An 18,361-nucleotide genomic window follows, 5' to 3' on the forward strand; every position below is an offset into this window, starting at 1 on the left:
CTGCGTTTAGGCGGATTGTCTCGGTACAAGAATTCTCTTTCTCTTCATTCTAATCATTACCAGTGACTGCTAGCCACCCGTATGTACAACGACAGTTTTGTTTGTTATCATTGCTGCTTTGATCGCGTTCCTCTTCGATCATCCACCTGACAGACACCGGTTTGTCCGTTTTTTTTTGGGTTTTCCCTTCTGTGTGCAGAGGGCAGGGTATCGATGGGACTGTAAAGATAACAATTCGAATATCAAAGCACATGGACGATGATCACCACGTTGTAAGGTGCGAAGCATTTTTAGTGGCGAGAACAGAGCTGGAAAGAAGAACGAACCAGCATCTCCCAGCTGTTAGAGGACAACGCTGGTTGGTTTTATATTCAAATAAATCTTTCCTCTTCCCCTTTCTGCTTCACCAGCGAATGAATCCTTTGAATCAAACGAGATTTGCCGCTGCACTGCCCGAGCACAGATCATTCGGCCTAGTAAAAAAGAAAAACCGGAAAGAGGACAATTCAGAGAGAAAATGACAAAAAATCAACCATGACAAAACCATGATGTGTTGAACAAAGGTTGGAATTGATCGATCTTCAAAAAACGCGCGAAACGGCATTCTATAAATTTCCTTTTTTTATTGATTCCTTCCTGATTGTATGATGCTTCAATTGTCTTGAGAGTGGTATCACGACGATGCAAATTGGGGAGGTATGAGATGCATGCATCACACCAAACAGCAGCAGCAGGACGCTCTCACTCGACTCGCGTAAAGTGCATCAGGGAGAAGCGCGTGTTCGAAGCATTATTTTCTGGTGTAGTAGCAGCAGCAACCGAGGAAATGTGGGAACGCGGGGATCCATAACAAAGAAGAGAATGTCCGTTTGTGCCTGCGTGTGTATGTGGCTGACAATGGTGATGATCATCATCGGCCCATTATTCGAGAAGCTCCAAAAAAGAGCCAAACACACGCGTACATACGGCCCAGAGAGGTGGTGGCATAAGAAAAGAAGCATAAGAAGAAGAAGGAGATAGGCGCCCTTCCAACACTCCCCAATCCATCCAACTAGCCCTAGCCCCCCGCCCGCCCGCCCCACTGTTCGAACGGACGAGACAAGCGTGTCGTGAGCGGCGAGGAAAATTAAAAGGCGTCAAGTTGTGGCCATTTTAGAGAGAAATTCGTCCGGTGGAGCCTGCACGAGAAGCAGCAGCAGCAGCAGCAGCAGCAGGTGGAGGATGGTAGGAGGTAAAAGAGAACAAGGGGAGAGGGGGGTGGGGAGGATGGTGATGATCGCTCCCCACCCCAAAAGGGTGGCCGCGCAAACACATGCCACGCCGTGCGAAGAGCGAAGGAGATCTCTTCCACAGCGTGTGCGGCGATCATGTGAGAGAAAGGGATGAGATGGAAAACGGGGGGGAGGGGGGGGGGAATGGAGTGGAGTAACCGCAAGCGTGCGCTCGCCGCCCTCCCTCTCCCAACCGCTGGCAACCCCTTTTTTATCAATGGATTTAAAGTTTCATTCATTAACGATTCCACGCTGGGCGATCACGATCGTGCGACCGCCGCCGCGGCGACGACGAGCGCGCGCGCGCGACTTCGTATGTTGTGCGCCCCTTCTTCCCTCCTTTTCCTTCTGTTCTTATGTTTGTGTTCTCTCCTTCGTGTTCTCCCTATCTGTTCTCCTTTTTTTTTTTACCACCCAATCTGCTCCCCTTCCTCGATCTCTCGCCCCATCGGAGGCACCCTTTACACTTTTGGTGTATTATTCGGTTTTTGGCTCCCTTTTTCAATCTCTCTTTCTTTCACGCCGCTCTCGGTCTTTCTGTCTCTCTGTGCGCTCTTTTCTTCCCGTTCTCTTGTGTGTTTCTCTTTTCCTTCGCTTTTTTTATGCTACATTTATATTGCGTTTTGTATTGTGTGGAGCTTCTATTTTATATTACTCTACTACCGAACCCATCGTGTGCGTGGATGCGTGTTGTTTAATACAGTTTTATACTATATTTTTAAATAACCCATTCGATGTCGTTCTAAATTTATGTATAATGATCATGAATTGTATGTATTTTAATTGAACATGTTTTAATCGTTCTTTTCTCTTTCTTTTCATTGCAGGTATTTGCTACAAATTGAATTTATAACACGTAGACCCCGCATGAAGATTGTGTAAAGAATGTGCCAAGTTATGTTCGTCGTAAGTTCTCAAATTTTTCAATGAAAACTGTAAAATCAATGGCCAACACACTACCACGATTAGTGAAGAGGAGAAAGCACAATTGAAATGTAATATGCTAACATCTAGCATCACCGACCGAGTGCTGCATTAAAGTATAACTTTTTACACCCTCCTGCCAAACAACAAGTAGCTTCCCCCTTCTGCAGTGTACCTCCAGTGCAGAGGCACTCTCCTAGTTTGGTGTGTTTACGGTCACCACTATCATCATCATCATCATCATCATTGAGAGGATGATGATCGGCGCTCGCCACCGTCACGATGATTATTGTCGTCGTGGTGTGTGGCGTGGTAAAGGAGGTCAAACGAATTCCAGAGCCGCACCTCTTCTCGCGCGCTCATCGCGTTCTCGCGTCGTTCTCCTTTCTCGTTCGCGCTCCTCTCAACCGGTGATGGCTTGATGGGGTTGAGCCCTGGGCGGTGGCGGCGGCGGCGGCAGTATTGTGGACAACGACCCTGCTCGCCGCCACCCCCTGCTGCGTTCGTTCGGTTCAGTTCGGTTCGGTTTTGTTGTTCTCTCTTCACATCCAGGTATATCCGTGGGAAAAGTCAACAAAATCACATTAAAAAATGGAAGAGAGCGGCCAAAAAAAGCCGAAAAAGTGCAGCCAACGACGACGACGACTCGGTCTCTGGGGGAGAGTGTACGCGGCGGGCGCCTTATGATGATGAAGCAGCAGCATATGACGGGGAGGGGGAGAGGAGAGGGGGTGTTGTGGGGACGACAGAAGGCCACTGGGGCCACCGCGGAAGCTTACGGTGCGAGTATATGAAATGCTTGTTTTTGGAAACAGTTTGACCTTTTTTTTTGGGTTTTGTTTTCTGGAAACCAAATTTTAAATGTCGCACAAAGTGTCACTTCGACACATTTTTGTTTTGTTTGTAACGCGTTTCATTCGAACGTGACGTCATGAAAATGTGAAAAACAAACCAACGATCACTCGATCAATAATGTGTTGGCTTCCTTTCGCGGCGCAGAGCATCGTTCCCTCGTCCCCCCTTAGTCCCTCGGTGGTGGCCCCTTGTTTGTAACGTGAGTGCTGGATGATGCGGCATGCAACGTGTGCATTGCATCGCACGCCACCGGCTCATGCTTATGCTGCCTCCCCCCCCCCCCCCCCCCCCCCCCGGTATGCACGACGCATGCCATGAAACAGACTAGGCCCCCCCCATCGAAGGGTGAGGGGGCCTACCTCCATCATCGTTGGAATGTTAGATCCCGACAAAAAGGCGAAAGAATACAAAGCAAGCAAAGAATATCGGATATCAGGTATATATGTGTACGATCGCGCGCATCATTGGTATCATGTCTCATGCTCTCTTTCATTCCCACGCTATCTATCGCTGTGGGCATCGTCTTTATCTCGCACACAAACGCCACAACACTGGATCCTCTGGAAGTACTGGGGTCCTCTTCTCCCTTCCCGTCATCGCGATCAGTCCGGCTGTGGATGCCATTGTTGGCGTGGTGGCGATCTTCTTGGCGCATCGCTCGCTGGTCGCGGTTGCCCAGAAAGAGAGAGAGACAGGGCGACGAAAGAAACAAAATCCATTTGGGAGTTGTTTTGCTTGCAGCTAGCTCCTGCATCGTTCTGAAATTGCTGCGTGCCAAGAATACTGCAGCCTAACTTGATCACCAGCCACTGTCCCCTTGGCGGTCTCCATTCTTCCGTCCTGAATGCAAATCATTGTCACAGAAGAGGGAGAAGAGGGAGAAGAGGTGGCTTCATTTAGGCGATCGACCTGCGGCATCGGCGCGCCAATAATCATGACATAAAAAGAAAGTAGAAGCAGCAGTTCCCAAACGGCATTCCAAGATCACTAGCACGCGATAGCACACACGTCCACGAGGACTAAAGAGATAGGGGAACCGCATTCCAATCTCGGAAGAGAGCATAAAACGCCCCGGGCCAAATCATTGGAAATGGAAATCAAACAAAACTTCTCTCCGGCTCTCGGGTGTTTTGGAGAATGGAGAGAAGGCGCCGCCACGGCCAACGGACAACGTCTTCCCGAATCCTGGCCAAAAAATGATACACTGTGTGGTGTGGTGTGTGACACTGCATGCTGGCCGAGAACGCGCCAAACACGGTAGTAAAGTGGCCGGGGGGACGATGGACTGGGAAACGATCGACACGAATTCCTTGTGAGAGGCAGTCTACACCCAACCACCACCCCATTTCCACCCCTTGCACTCTCTCTCTCTCTCTCTTTCTACGAGTGTGGTATGTCGAAAGTCAATGACCGGCAACTGGAGAACCAGTCGCCACCAACCCCAGAAACCAGACAGCAGCACTACCCAGAGAGAGAGAGAGATAGAGAGAGAGGAGGAAGTGTATTGTGGGGAGAGAAGGAATCGGTTGGCGAGAAAGGAGTACGGTAGCAGCAACAAACATACCCACCACCCCACATCACCCCACACCACACCTTGGCCACGCTCTCAATCGAAGAAGCAGAAAAAAAAGAGGAGCCCACAGGAGGAGACCACAGGAGCGCCATGAGAGCCTCCTCCCGGGGAGATCCCTGGGACGAATTTGTGTGTAAAAGGGTGCGGGCGCGCGCATCCCAAGAGAAGGCTCCCAAGCCAAGTCGATCTTCTTTCTTCGATCTTTGGTGTGCTCCATTCGCTTCTTCTTCTGCTCCTCCGTGGTGTGGTGGGGTGGTGGTTGTTGTTGAGCTCCAGGCGCGTCTTAAAGGACGCGAATGCTGATCGTCAGGCACGCGGCTGCCGGCGGCGCGTACAAACAACAACAAACCAGTTCACGGAGAGGCGTGGAGAGCGATCGAGGACAACGGATGGTGGTTGAATGGAGGCACGGGGGGAGCAAGCTGCCTTCCCCAAGCACACAGCGGAAGGAGCCTCCAAAATAAAGAAATTCTCGAAAGCAATTGAAAGCCACAGCAACAACAACGCACAAGAAAAGAGCGTGCGAGCGAGAGAGAGAGGGTTATGGGAAGGATTGGAATGAGAAAATTGAGGAACGCGCGCGATGTCTTGTGGGTCGTCGTCTGGGGGCCGGGGGGGGGGGGGGGGTGAGGATGAGAAACGAGACAGAGTAAAGAGAAGCAAAGAAAGGCAGACACAAAGCGGGAAGAGAAAGAGTGCGAGTGTGTATGGGAGATAAAACTCGTTACACCGCGTTCCATTCTGTCTGTCAATTTGGTTTGCGTCTTCGCGAAGATCGCGATCCGCGTGTGCGCCTGGGGGGCAGGGGGGGGGGGCATTTCTTCACCCCCTCCTTCGCGATGCTCTTGTACTTTGCTTCGATTGCAAACCAACATAGACCCCCCCACCACAAATACACACAAGCACACGTGCGCCTTATATTCCATTCACCGCGTCCTCTCTCTCTCTCTCTCTCTCTCTATTGCCTTGGAATGTGACAGCCCCTCATCCGACCCACCGCGCAGAGATCGTGATCCAACTCCTGCTCCACCTTATGCTCCTTTCCGTCAGGCTGCTGTCCTGAATGATATGGTGAGGTCTATTCATGCACCCGTTTCTTCGCTTCTTACTTTCCAAGAAGCGAGCGAAAGCCGCTCCGAATCGGATTTCCGACGAAAGAAGCACATGTCTCATGGATGATCGCACTCTCGTCCTTTCCGTCCGACGTATCCTGTCGAAATTACAAAGTAGTTTGCTATCTCCTTTTGTTGTTGAAAGAAATAAGCGATATAATTTTATTAGAATGACAATTTTTCGACACTAAAAAGTCAGGTTTTATGCAAATTTATATGCTTTATACTCAAATGGAATTGGCAGCGTGATCAATGCTTTGCCAGCAACTCTCTGTTCCTTTCTGCTGCTTCCCCCCCCTACACAAAGTCCCGGGTGGTCATCTCGGATAAGATCAAGAGCATAATGGGAGGGAAATGAGGAGGTGGCGGGAACGCACGGTACGCGTTTATCAAAAGAGAGCGTCCAAGATACGAATGCCAAATCTGACAATCGACGGTGGACGCCGAGAGAGAGAGATGTGTGTGATGGGGCTGCTATGTACTGTTGCCGCGAGGCTCCCGGCGGTGGTGGTCTGGTCAATCCGAGGAGAGACTGGTTTTGGGGCCAGAAGAGGAGAAGGAAAAACAGGCCGCCGCCTGATGCTGGTGGTGGTGGTGGTGGTATGCCAATAAAACACTTGCCACATTCCACAGTCGCCGCGGCGGCGAGTCCGTGGTGTGGAGAGTCGGGTTTTTACAGTTAGCTTTTTATGCATATTTAACAACAATATTGAGCCCTCCAACTCCTCCACCAGGCACACACGCAGCCCAGCCACAAACATTCTTGTATTCCATTACATCGCTGGAAGAGGAGAGAAGTGGAGGAGATATCTTACCACCTCTGCCTTCCCTCCCCACGGGAGATTTTCTATTTCGACGACAACAACAACGACGACATGCCCCCGGGAATATGTGTGCATTGCCGCCGCGGTGTGGTCCACTGCTGCGCGACACTTGGTCCTGTTTGAGAGAGGCCGCCACAGGGTGGGTTTTGTGTTTGTCATCCGTTATTGTCGTCTTCGCTGGTGCCTTCTTTTCTCGTTCTTATCTGTCTCTCTTTTGGAGGGATTTTTTTTTCTCGTTGAGTTTTGTGATGTTGGGGATATTGTTGGTTATTTTACATCTATTTGCATTTTGTGGCCCTTAGGCCCTAATTCGTATAGTAAAGAGAACACTTTGCAGAAACACAATCTTCGTGATGGAGGCAAGATGTGACAAAATGGCACAAAAAAGAGTATCGATAATTAACAACTCCATATGCTTCCTTCTCCATTCGAAAAACTCTTTACAGAGATTGCTATCCGCGGGTACTGGAGCACATCATCAGCACACAGCCGCCCCAGGTGCTGTGTCGGGACTACAAGGAGATCCTTGGCACCCTCGACATCATCTCCACCGATCCAGGTAAGGACCGACCGAAATCTGTTGATGCATTTTCCCCTCACCGCACATAATTGACCCCGAAAGGGGAGACAGAGAGAGAGAGAGAGAGAGAAGGAGAGACTCTGGAAAGCATGAAAATATGCTCGTAATGTGCTCTCGCATGTGTCGGTGAAGTTCATTGCACTTTGCGCTTGGAGCAACGAAAGGACAGAGCACAACAAACTGCAATTGCAGTTCGCCACGTTTGTTTGTTGCATATTCAACAAGTTCTGCTCCCCCCCTTGCGAATTCTGTTGAAGACTACTCCAGCTCACGTGCACATACAAACCAATCGACGGCGACGATCGGGAGTTGTGATCTTGTTGTGTGGTGGCTGTTTGGTAGTAGTTGCTTCCCGCCTCCGACGTAATTTTGTTATTATTGCGATGCCTTTTGGGGCGATCTTCTCGTTCTGATGATGCAGAGCGGCCGAACGTTCTTTTTAAAAGCTTTTGCATTGAAGCCGCGCGCGCACAACATCTTGGCGGGAACGAAGATAATGTGGCTGCATGCTTGCGTGTTTTGTTTATTCGCTTCCAGATACTCTCACCACCACCCCCCCTTATCAGTACAGAGGACGGGAGGGAAGCAGCAGCAGCAGCGTTGACCAAAAATAAAACTCGCAAATTTACGTCGCATAAATAAGCAGCAGGGCGCGCAAACGTTGTACTTTGGTCCGTCCGACGTATGACGCCTCCCTTCGATGGGATTTTGCTGTTTATGTTTTTGTTTTCGGCGCCCTTGGTTGTGTGGTGGCTACGAGAGAATTAAACATCAGAAAAACGAATTCGGACGGATTCGGAGAGATGCATTCATGTTTCCCTCACAGGACGCCGTCTTCTCGAATGAAAGGAAGTCGGTGCTGTAAGGGTCATTGACACGTTTGTTACCAAACAACTGGCGCGCAAGATGTCACGAGAACTCTTGCGAAAGCAAACGAGAAAAGAAAGAACCGGTGAGAACCCCAAAAGAACGGAAGAAACTGCATATTAGAGCGCATGGCGAAAGGAATTGTTGATAAAAAGAGTTGTACCAACGATACAATGTAGCTCTCATTCTATCACGATTTAGGGTTTACAGAAATAATCCTTTTTTTTACCTAAACGTAAAAGCAATTATGGATCATCTGCAATCGTGGAGCAATAAAAAGGGGGGAGAGAATAGGAAGTTCACCCCTCCGGAACGAGAAGAAGGGTCTCGCCAAAAATAGATCACTTCTTCTACACTGCTTGCCTCCAATAAACGCGACGTCGCGAGAACGGTGTCCCGGACAGATAGATCGCACAAGAGGTGGAAAATCCGTCGTCTTCAAAACCCAAATATGGGGGCAAAACACCCCCCCCCCCCCAACCACATATTAAGGAGTGTTGCGCGCGAACGGAAGTGAAGCTCGCGCGCGCCTCGTGCCTTTATGCGCTTCTGTGGCGTGTGGCGTGCTGCTGCATCGTTCTATAATTGTATCGAAGGAAATGGGAAAACATAGGGGGGGGGGATCTCTCGGTGGCCGCGCGCCGCCACTGCCGACAGAGAAAAAGACAGACCCCCAGGCGAGCATAAAACGACGACGGCACCCGACTTGGGGTCTCGTCCCCATCTTCTTGTCGACACCGCGGAATTAGTTTTCCGAAACGCGACGGTGCAACGTTCAACCACTCTCACCCTCTACGCTCTGCTCTGTCTGCTGATGCTGCTGCCGTTGAAGTAGTGGAAATGCATCGCGCGAGCGCCATGGACTTGGAAAGAGAAGACCGCACAGGGGGGGGGGAGAGGGTTCTATTTTTGGGATGATGTGAGAAGAAACTGACAAGGAAGCAAGAGGGGGAGGGAGTGTCTGTGTATCTCGCTGTGACGGCATGCGCCTCGGCGGTTGCTGGATCTAATTCTCGAAAGCCGACGAGAGAGGGAGGGGATGTGTGACTGTGATCTTGACTGATCACACCAGCGATAGAAGAGGCGAGAAGGGACCGACAGAGAGCGGTGCATCGATTTCCTGTGATCACCGCATGACGTCGTCATCTTGTTTTCTGCTATGCTTATGCTGCTATGCTCTCTTACTAGCAGCAGAAGCTCGCGCGGCATGTCTGCTGGTGGTGTTTGAGCGGCGGCGGCGTGTGTTGCCTGTATTCGACATCCGGTCTGTCCTCTCTAGGGACACAGTGAAGAGGAGAAGGCGACAGGAAGAGGGCTGCGAACCCTCCAAGAACAACCTCTACCGGTGGCAGCTGACTGCTGCTGCTGCTACGTCGTTCTTCCCGAGGTTCTAAAGATAACTCTTGGGTGGATCTTCGGTGGCGCGATGCAGGGGCACAGAAGGCACAAGGCAGAAGTAACCAATCCATATTTTCCTGTTGTGTTGTGCGTGTCTCTCAACGCACCACCCCACTGGGACTGTTTGGAATGCGGCATCCGAAGGGAAGGGAATACAAAGACAAACAAAATGAAGAAGATAGTCTAGATAGATAGCTGGAAAGGAAGAAGGAGGAAGAAGGTGCTGGATAAACCGAGAGCGAAAGGAAGGGAACTCAACCGTTTTTCGGTGTCAGGGCTTTTGGAATTATTTATAAATATGTACAGTTTTCCGGAAAAGATCCGTTCCAGGAATTGTATGCGATGTATGCGCGTACGCACCAACAAAGCATAAAAAAGAGTTTTTTTTACGAAATCCCATTCTTATCCTTTTGGATATTAGCAAAAGGTGAAAAACGTTACATCACAGGATATTCACTTCGGGATTCGTCGATTAGATTTTATGGTGTTTTTTAATTACTTCATTTGATTCAATCGATGAAATTGTGCGGCATATGCTTGCGTTTCCTTGGAGAACCCAAACGGGGGAAGGTCGATATCGACGACGACGACGGCCTGTAGAAACACGTGTGATATGGACACGGCAGTTTATCGTGCGTGATGAAACCTAATTTGGAGCTAATTTTAGAGACAGAAGAGCGTCGTCTTGCATAAGACGCGTCCCGTTGTCTGCGTTTGTTCGCTGCTCAATTTCCTTTCCATGTTGCGAAAAGGATATTCTATTTTTGATTCGGATGCGGAGCGATCTGTTCAAACTCTTCTACTGGCGCCCCCCCGCAAAAAGGATATTCACCAATTTCGATTGATGTTGGCTTGGATTAGGGTGGTTCGGAAAAGAAGGGAGTTAACACTAATGACTTCAAAGTATATGTCCGTTGTCTTGCAAATTTGTAATCATTAACAGTCAATGATTCGTTCAATGATATAAGGAAATTTGAACTCTGCCCGTGGACCAACAGTTTAACCGCAAAGTATGCTCTCTCCCTCCGGTTGTGCGCCGTCCCCGTTATGTTACCAAGAGCGATAGAAAGAGAGCGGCAACCATCAGCAGCAGCAGTGTTGTGCCATTTTGTCACTCATTTTACGATGATAACCCAAATTGAAACTTCCTTCCTTATTCCATCCATCCGCCGCGTTGTGGGAGGGAGTGGGGGCCATGGGGGTGGTGGTGATGAAGGCCAATGCTGCTGGCACTGCTATGCCCGTTGTGTGCCGCGAGACGGAAGTACGCGTTTTTGGGGACTCCTCTTTCCATTAACAGATAGAGATCAATAAATAAAAAGCAAAGCCCCTCATGAAGAAAGACGTTAGTAAACGGTAAAGATCGCAATTTTCAAAATTCTGATTCCTGTTCTGGATAGATTCTGCCAAAAAAACCACCACCACCACCACGACGACATCCGCGACTCATCATCAGCTGAAACCATATGGTTTGCTTGAATTACGGGACCCCCGCAGCACCATATGTGACCAACGGGGAGGAACCTGGAACTACTCTCACTTTCTCACTCATACTCGCCTCCGCCTGCGCTGTGCCTGTTCGTTAACTGTCACCGGGTGTCAATCACGCAACTTCCGGCCACACAACACACGACGACAGCAACGGCATTGCACTTATACACTCTCTCTCTCTCTGGTTTTATGTTGATCCACCCTTCCTCTCGTGAGGTGCGGGTATGATCGTCATACCAGGGAGAGATTCATCGAGACACCGACCGGGACCGGGGGGGTAACCGCGGGCACATTTCGCGAATAACCGCCGCGCGACAATGATACACACCACCACCATCATGGTCCCCGCCGGAACTTGGTTGAGGGCAAAGCGGCGGATCGGCGGTGGGGAAAGGATGTAAATGGAATCCACCGGAAGTGCCATGTCCGGTCCGGATCTGCCTGCCTGCCTGCTTGCCTGCTGCTGCTGCTGCTGCGCCTCTCTTTCTAATTCTTAGTGCGCGATCGCGAAGTTCGTTGTCCTCTCTCCCGTGTCCCGGGAGTGTTGCTTACCTCTTTAACCCATTGGTCTCTCTCGATGGCAAAAACCCATTTGCCGGAAAGAGAGAAGAAAAGGAAGCCATTCTGGAGATTAGTCTTCACTCTCGCGCGCGCGCTCTCTCTCTCTCTTTCTTCCTAACTATCCGATTTAGCTTCCGACATCCGAATTAGATTGCACGGATGTGTGACCGAAAGACCGAAAGTGGTAGTAGTTTTGGAGGGGCGACAACGCAGGGGAAGAGATAGAGAAGTTTAGTTCCCATTGCGGTTTCCGGCGTCGTCTTCCGGGACGGAGGGGATAGAGTGTGGTATGCACTACGCGAGACACACCGATAGAAGCTTTGAATGAAGCAAAGAACCGGGCTCTTTGGCCAAAGAAGAACGGGAACGCGAGCGTTCATGCAAATTGATTGTGTCACACAACCAAGTCCTCCCCCTTCCTTCGAATGCATTACAACGGGACCAGCACTGAGCCACTGACTGACGGACGCCTATGCTTTGCGAAGAAAGTGATGAGCTCAGGGCAGGCGGATCTGAGACGGAAATAGTGCATAGAACGACGACGACGGAGGCGCTACGACGGTCCCCCTTGGTGTGTCCGCGTGATGCAGCAACAGCAGCATGTCGTCTGCTGCGTCGATTTGACCGCGGTTTGTGTGCCTGTACTTTCCGTTTCCGATGCCCCCCCCCCCCCCCCCCCCCCTCCGCATCTCCGTCCGCCGCCAGTCAGTGCCCCATTTGGGTCGACAGAAATTGATCATTAGTCGTTGTCGTCGTCGTTGTCGTCGGCTGCTCGAGTTGCCTACCGCGGGGTCCGGAAATGGAATGAAGGAAAGAAGAATCCCGGTAATGGCTCGTTCGTTCTGCCGTTGCTGCAGCATAGCAGCACGCCAACAGTACGTGTCTGGTTTTCGGGAATGCTGTGCTAGCACACGCTCTCTAGCTCCTCCTTCCAACCACAGAACGTTATAATCAATTTTAAATTAATCGCAGACCACCATCGAATCCTCCTCCGGCGACTGGCCTGGTCCACACTTCTCGTAGCGAACTGCGCTTCTGCAGAAGAGAATGTTCGTTGGCATCGTGTGTGGGCCTAAGCGAAGGGGCACCATCTCGAGTCCAATTAAGCGGAGGAATCATATCTAGACCAACCTAGAACAGGTTGTGGAAAAGCAATAGGAAATGATGACAGTAAATGTTGGGATTTTTGCAATCCATTTCCATCAAATTGTTAGTTTATGGTAGTTCCATCCCTTAATGCTTGGAATTTGGTAATTTTTAGAAGATGGTTCTCAATTTTTAATCCTCCCCGTGTGCAAATGTGGTCCTCATCGGCACTTGGTGGAGACGCCTGGTATTTTCTCCAGCAAAATGAAATCCCTTCGTTTGTCCCCTCATCAGAGATCACTCGATAAAGGTACAGACTGTTGGAGTTGTATTTTGATAATGCATAACATGCTCCAAGGTTCCATTCCAGTGCCAGAGAAGAGAGCAAACGAGAAGAGCGCATTGAGTGCTGTGTGGTGATCGGTGTGCTGTTGTGTGCCCCTTTGGTAAATGCAGGCGCGCCCTTTTTCGAAGCCAGCAGGATCGTCATCATATGCTACTCTCTTCGGAGGTGGGATCGGCTTGAATCTTGTGTCGTAAATGCAGCAAACAACCATTTTACCAGCAACATCTCGATCTCGACACACTGATGAAACCAAAGAAATGCAAAGGGCTATGGCTTCTTAATGAAAAAAACACTCGTCGCAGCGCGCACCTTCGTTTTCTCTCGCCCACCCCCGAGGATATGCCGCCTTCGTTGACGTAACAATTTATCAAATTTCATCCCTAGGATGAGGGTGGCACTCTCTTGCCCCGCGGGCATACCAACACGGTCACTCTGCTCTACTCTGCCCGTGCCTGGCCAGCCAGCTAGCCAACCAGCCAGAGCCTGATGAAGCACACAACCGTCCCAGACGTTCTGGCGACTACTTCTTCGGCAATCCTCCCGGAGATGGTGCCTTTTCTTCCCAGCAGCAGAGCACACACCTACACACGGAAAGATAGATTTTCATCTTTTACTCTGCGCCCGATTTCTGTGTGTGGACCTTGAGTCCTCTCTTTCCTGTGCACTCTCTCTCTCCTTTCCTGTCGTCGTCGTGGTTTTCGTGGTCGTTATGGTGAATCAATCTGCTGGAGGATTTTACTTTTGCACAATTTGATACGGGGGAGGACGGACGCGCACGTACAACTCTCGGTCTCGGCACGTCTCATCCTGGATGCGTGTGTATGGGTCTCGGGAATGTTACTAAATAATCTTGAGAAGATTTTCCCACAACGATAATACACTGATACCATCGAGGGATAATTGACAAAGTGACAATAAATTATTCTTATATTTGAAAATTATGCTCCAGAGCAAGCAAAGTCCATCCTACACATCATAACCAGGGGATAGGCCGACGAGTGATAAACCAATCGTATCTGTGTCTGCGTGACCCTCGTACTCTCACCTTTACGATCGGTATCACGATGATGAGCCTGATTCGAAAGCGTCCTGCTCTTATCTCTTATCAGTTCGCATTTGTAGTAGAGCATATTGCCCTCACCGAGAGAGAGAGAAAAGGGCGAGGGATAACGATTTAATTGAACGCGCCCTATCCACCATCAATCAGCCAACTGTTCGATTTCGAGGAGTAAAAATGTATTTGCCGGCGTGGGCAGTCCAGTTACGGGTTGGTTTCGATCCTCTGCTGCTGTATCCGTATGAATGGTCAGCAGAAATGGGAGGATATTCTCCATTTACCTTCGGTGTTATGTGTTAGTATGTCTTGTTGCCTCTCTCTCGAGAGAGACTGTCCTTCGTATCACTCTCTGCTCCGGGTTCGCCAGGGAGCTAGTGATGGTGTAGAGTCTCGAGTATCCTTTACGCTATGATGCTGGTGGCCGCCCGCGCTATCCTTGGCTATGTGTGTGGAGGAGCTCACTGTTTTGCGCGCTCCTGCTACCCGATGGTGGTGTGCGTGTTGGGAGCTTACTATACTACGAGAGCTACTACCGTACCCGTGCCCTGACCGCCGTCGCCACCGCCACCGCTACGTCCACCTGGCTGGACTATCCTGCTGGCGCGCTGGGTGGTGCGATGGAATGTTAGCTGTTGCTACAAGAAGAGAAGCACCTTTACACCCGAAGAACGGCTCCTGACGCCGTGTGCGCGCGGGTGTGTGTTGTAGGGATATCCATCCGCCGCATCACGGGCAGCGCCAGATAGCGCATATCGTCCGAACCGTTCGAGTGTGTGCCATACGACGGACCAAGTCGACGACGACGGAGTGTGGTGGTTGTTTGCACCGAAGAAACTATCTGATTCCTCCGGTATCCCCGAGCAGAACGGACGACGCAAGCACTCCCGGAAAGATCTGTGGCATATCAGGTCACCACCAGGTCCAGTGTTTTGTAAAAGTGCCAAAAAATCGACTCAAAAGAATGGGGAATCGTTGGTAATTTCGTGTGTTCGTACTTGGCCACGACGAACACGGAAAAGGGCGTGTAAGAAGTGATCTCTTCTCGGCGCGAACCAGTGACCAGCGCGACGACTCCACGACGAGACGCCCATCGTCATACCAATCGAGGAGTCTCTAAGCTCAGACCTCCTTTTTAGTGCAGACACCAAGAAGTAACAAGTGTGTGAGGTAACACCGATAAGGTAATTTGTGTACTCGTGATAAAAACCCCGGGAGAAGATTAATGAAGTGGAGGGGGGGGAAAAGGTATCGAGGCATCCCCCCAAAAGGAGCGCCTCCTCTCGTGTAAAAGTAGTTTCTGTTACGGAACACACAAAATGGCCCCGGGGCCATAGGGCGGCTTCTGTTGTGATAATAGCCATAGGAGATAGAGACGACTTCTGTGTCCGTGTCCTTCCTATCAAACTCCCACTCCTTCCTTGCGTGGTGATATGACATAACCCTGGTTTTTGGGGTGTAGTGTCTGTCCAGCCAGCAGCCTCTCGAGTGGTGTGGAGTGGCCCAGTCCCTAGTACTCGTCTGTCAGTACGTTCTCTCTCATTCGCGGTCTCTCTCTCTCTCTCGCTCGTTCTTGTGGGAATTTGGAGGAGTCCTCCCATCCCGCCAGAAGAGATAATGCGCAACAACAAACCATTTCCTGCGGGACCACACAGCAGCAGCTGCAGGCAGGACACCCTCGCAACCGATCTCTCTCTCTTGCTCTCGGGGTGGTTAGTGTGTAGGTAGTAGTGAGCATCCCTGTTCGTTTCTCAATTTTAATCAAAGCTCAGGACTCGCGCTCTCTCTCTCTTGGGTGGTGTTGGTCCTTTTAGGATGTGGGTGGTTAGGACTTGGTTGATGAGAAGGAGGTAGAGGTTGGTTGGTTTGGGGTGTGTTCGTGTAATGATGGTGCGCTCCTGCTGGCGTTCCTTAACCGCGCCTGGATAAGGTTTTGCATGGATGATACGCACCACACTTCAAGCAATGGGTGGCGATGATACTTCGGCAGATGCTTCTTTTGAAGCTACTCGATTGATTGATTCAGCGCCCTCGATTCGTTCGTCGGATGTGTAAAGTTCATTTCCATCGTTTTGTCTCATTTAGAAGAGCTATAGGAACATGTCGACCATGCTGCTGTTAAAACATTGTTAAAACTCGTTTAATTAATGTCCCTTTTCCTGTCGCTCGTGCGGTGGATGGAGGCGGTTAACGATCGCGGACGCACAAACCTCTTTAACCGTTGTACTCGGCATGGCGTGTGTCAACATGATGTGGTGTGGACCTCCCCGGGTGGACGCGCGCGCGAGATGGAAATTGGTACCCCACATACATTAACCTTTGCCTGATAGCGGGGGTGGAGGCTAGCTAGCAGCGGGGTGCGTGTTGTGTGGGGTTGAAAGCCAAAAGGTCGACAAACGCCGCAGCCGCACGTTCCACGAATCATAGCGAACCCCCCCAATCCATGCCATCCTCTCCAACTCCAACCAGGCCGCTCGGTGGCTTGATGGAGTTTTGGGCGAAACATTCTGATTTGTTGTTTCTACCTTCGCGGTGTGTGTGGGTGGCCTGGACTTTTCCACACACCCACAGCACAGCACAGGGAGGGGATGTTACCACCGCCCAGCCAGCTAGCTTTCTAGCTTTGGCAGGCCTTGTTGCCCTGGAATTTTTGGGAGGTTTCTCTCGTAGATACGGTGGGCCGGGGGGGGGGGGGGGGGGGGCATATGTTGTCTTATGTTCTGGCCTGTGAATGCTGCCTTCCATTTAAGACCAGCACCACCGGCACCAGCACTTGTTTGCGTGCGCAATGCCCGAAAAAGATAACATTTTCCGCCCAGAAAACCACACATCGAAGAGAGCGGCAGGAAAGGAGGGAGACTGTGATGACACCAGGTTGAAGTTTATCAGCAACCTACACACCACCCACCCGCCCACTCTCTAGGACACACTGGATCTCGCATCGCCACCGGCGGCGGCGGGGATTGCTCACGGTGCAGTTTGTTGATTAAACAATTCGCGGATGGCAAAGCTGTGGTTTTCGTGTTGTGGGCCCTCGGAACATCATGCCCTTTGGAAATTTTCCACCCTTCTCCTCCAGCAGCAACTCATCATTTTTATAAGGGATCTTTTTTTTTAACGATTCACTAAGGTTTTTGTGTACTATTTGCGGCTTAAGTTGTATTGTAAATGCAGCCCTCTTTTTTCGTAGTGATGTCTTTTAGTCGCTCAAGTTCATAAATTGGTTGTGACCATAAGGCTAATGGTTTCCTTTTCTCTCTTTTTCCATTCCAGATGAGTCCGTACGATTGTATTTGGCCTGCTGGCTACACAAGTACTGTGCCAGCTGGTTCGAGCGCGATCAGGACCAGCAGAGCATCTTCAGCAAAGCGTTCCCGGAGAAGATCCTGCAGATCATCGTCCGTTACCTAACAGACGAACCAAACGTAAGTATCTCTTCCACTGTGGAGCACCGTGTGTGGTCTTGAATGTTGCTGGGTTTTAAAAAAAGAATACGATTGAAAAAAAAAAGAGCTTTTGTCACAACCGAAGGCGAAGCTCCGGGTGGTTCTCGCAACAACTGGTTGATTGAATTGAACACATCCGGCCCAGCAAAAGGGCACACACCAGTGTCCTTCTGTCCTCGAGGTGGTGGTGGTGATGGCGATAGTTGACAGACATAAAGCAGAGTAATCAACGCCCATTTTCACGCCTCATAAAAACGGACGACTGCACGTTGCGCGCCCCCATTGTGTATGTATGGGGCTCTCTTGGCTGTGCTTTGGTTCGTTTCCTTCGTGAATGGTATAAAAATGGATGCCAGTAACGATGGGTGGGGGAGCCATTGATATGATTGGGGTTGGGTTAGGGTGCTTAGCAAAATCGTCACGTTCTGTGCCACACGCCACAAGGATGATGTTAGTTTCGCCACCGCCACATTCACGCCCCATTTAGGAGAAGAGCTTTCCGGGCTAAAGCTTCCATCAAGCGCCCTCCTGGCACATGATACAAGGATCGCGAGGGGGGAGGGATTGAACGGAAAGACACATCGTTTACGGTCCAAAGAGGTTTATTTATGTTCTCGCAAGCAAAAGCACACGAGCGAGAGAGTACCACGCCGCGCCGCATGATGTGGCGCGTGGTAGAGCTGCTCTCTATAGACGAGCTGAAGATTGTGTTACATCTCGTTGTGCCAGGATGCTGGGCGTGCTTGAATTACATAATATGTTGACTTTCTGTCTCCTCGATGAGCGCGGGCACCCACCCACCAGCCATCGTTCTGGCAAAGGACTCGAGGACCGTCGAAAAACTTACTCAACATCCAATCCTTCCACCGCCTCTTCTACTTCATGATGGTGGCGCGAGGGGGGAGGTACAGTGTTTCGCTTTTCTGCTTTCTTGAACTCTCGGCCTCGTCCTCGGCCTGCCGGATCCGGTTGT

The 18,361-nt window shown here is 50.5% G+C and overlaps 1 protein-coding gene across 7 annotated transcripts in view; it reads left to right on the forward strand.

The window, feature by feature from the left end:
• Positions 1–18,361, forward strand: part of LOC126574007 (serine/threonine-protein phosphatase 4 regulatory subunit 1-like) — an 83,426-nt gene that overhangs the window by 55,427 nt on the left and 9,638 nt on the right. For all 7 annotated transcript variants that reach the window (XM_050233906.1, XM_050233908.1, XM_050233907.1 and 4 more), the window contains 2 exons: positions 7,006–7,118; positions 17,216–17,367. In XM_050233906.1, the coding sequence (XP_050089863.1) occupies positions 7,006–7,118; positions 17,216–17,367 (265 nt within the window). The remainder of the gene's footprint in view (positions 1–7,005; positions 7,119–17,215; positions 17,368–18,361) is intronic.

This window comes from Anopheles aquasalis, chromosome 3, assembly GCF_943734665.1.
Source record: "Anopheles aquasalis chromosome 3, idAnoAquaMG_Q_19, whole genome shotgun sequence".
Lineage (NCBI taxonomy): Eukaryota > Metazoa > Arthropoda > Insecta > Diptera > Culicidae > Anopheles > Anopheles aquasalis.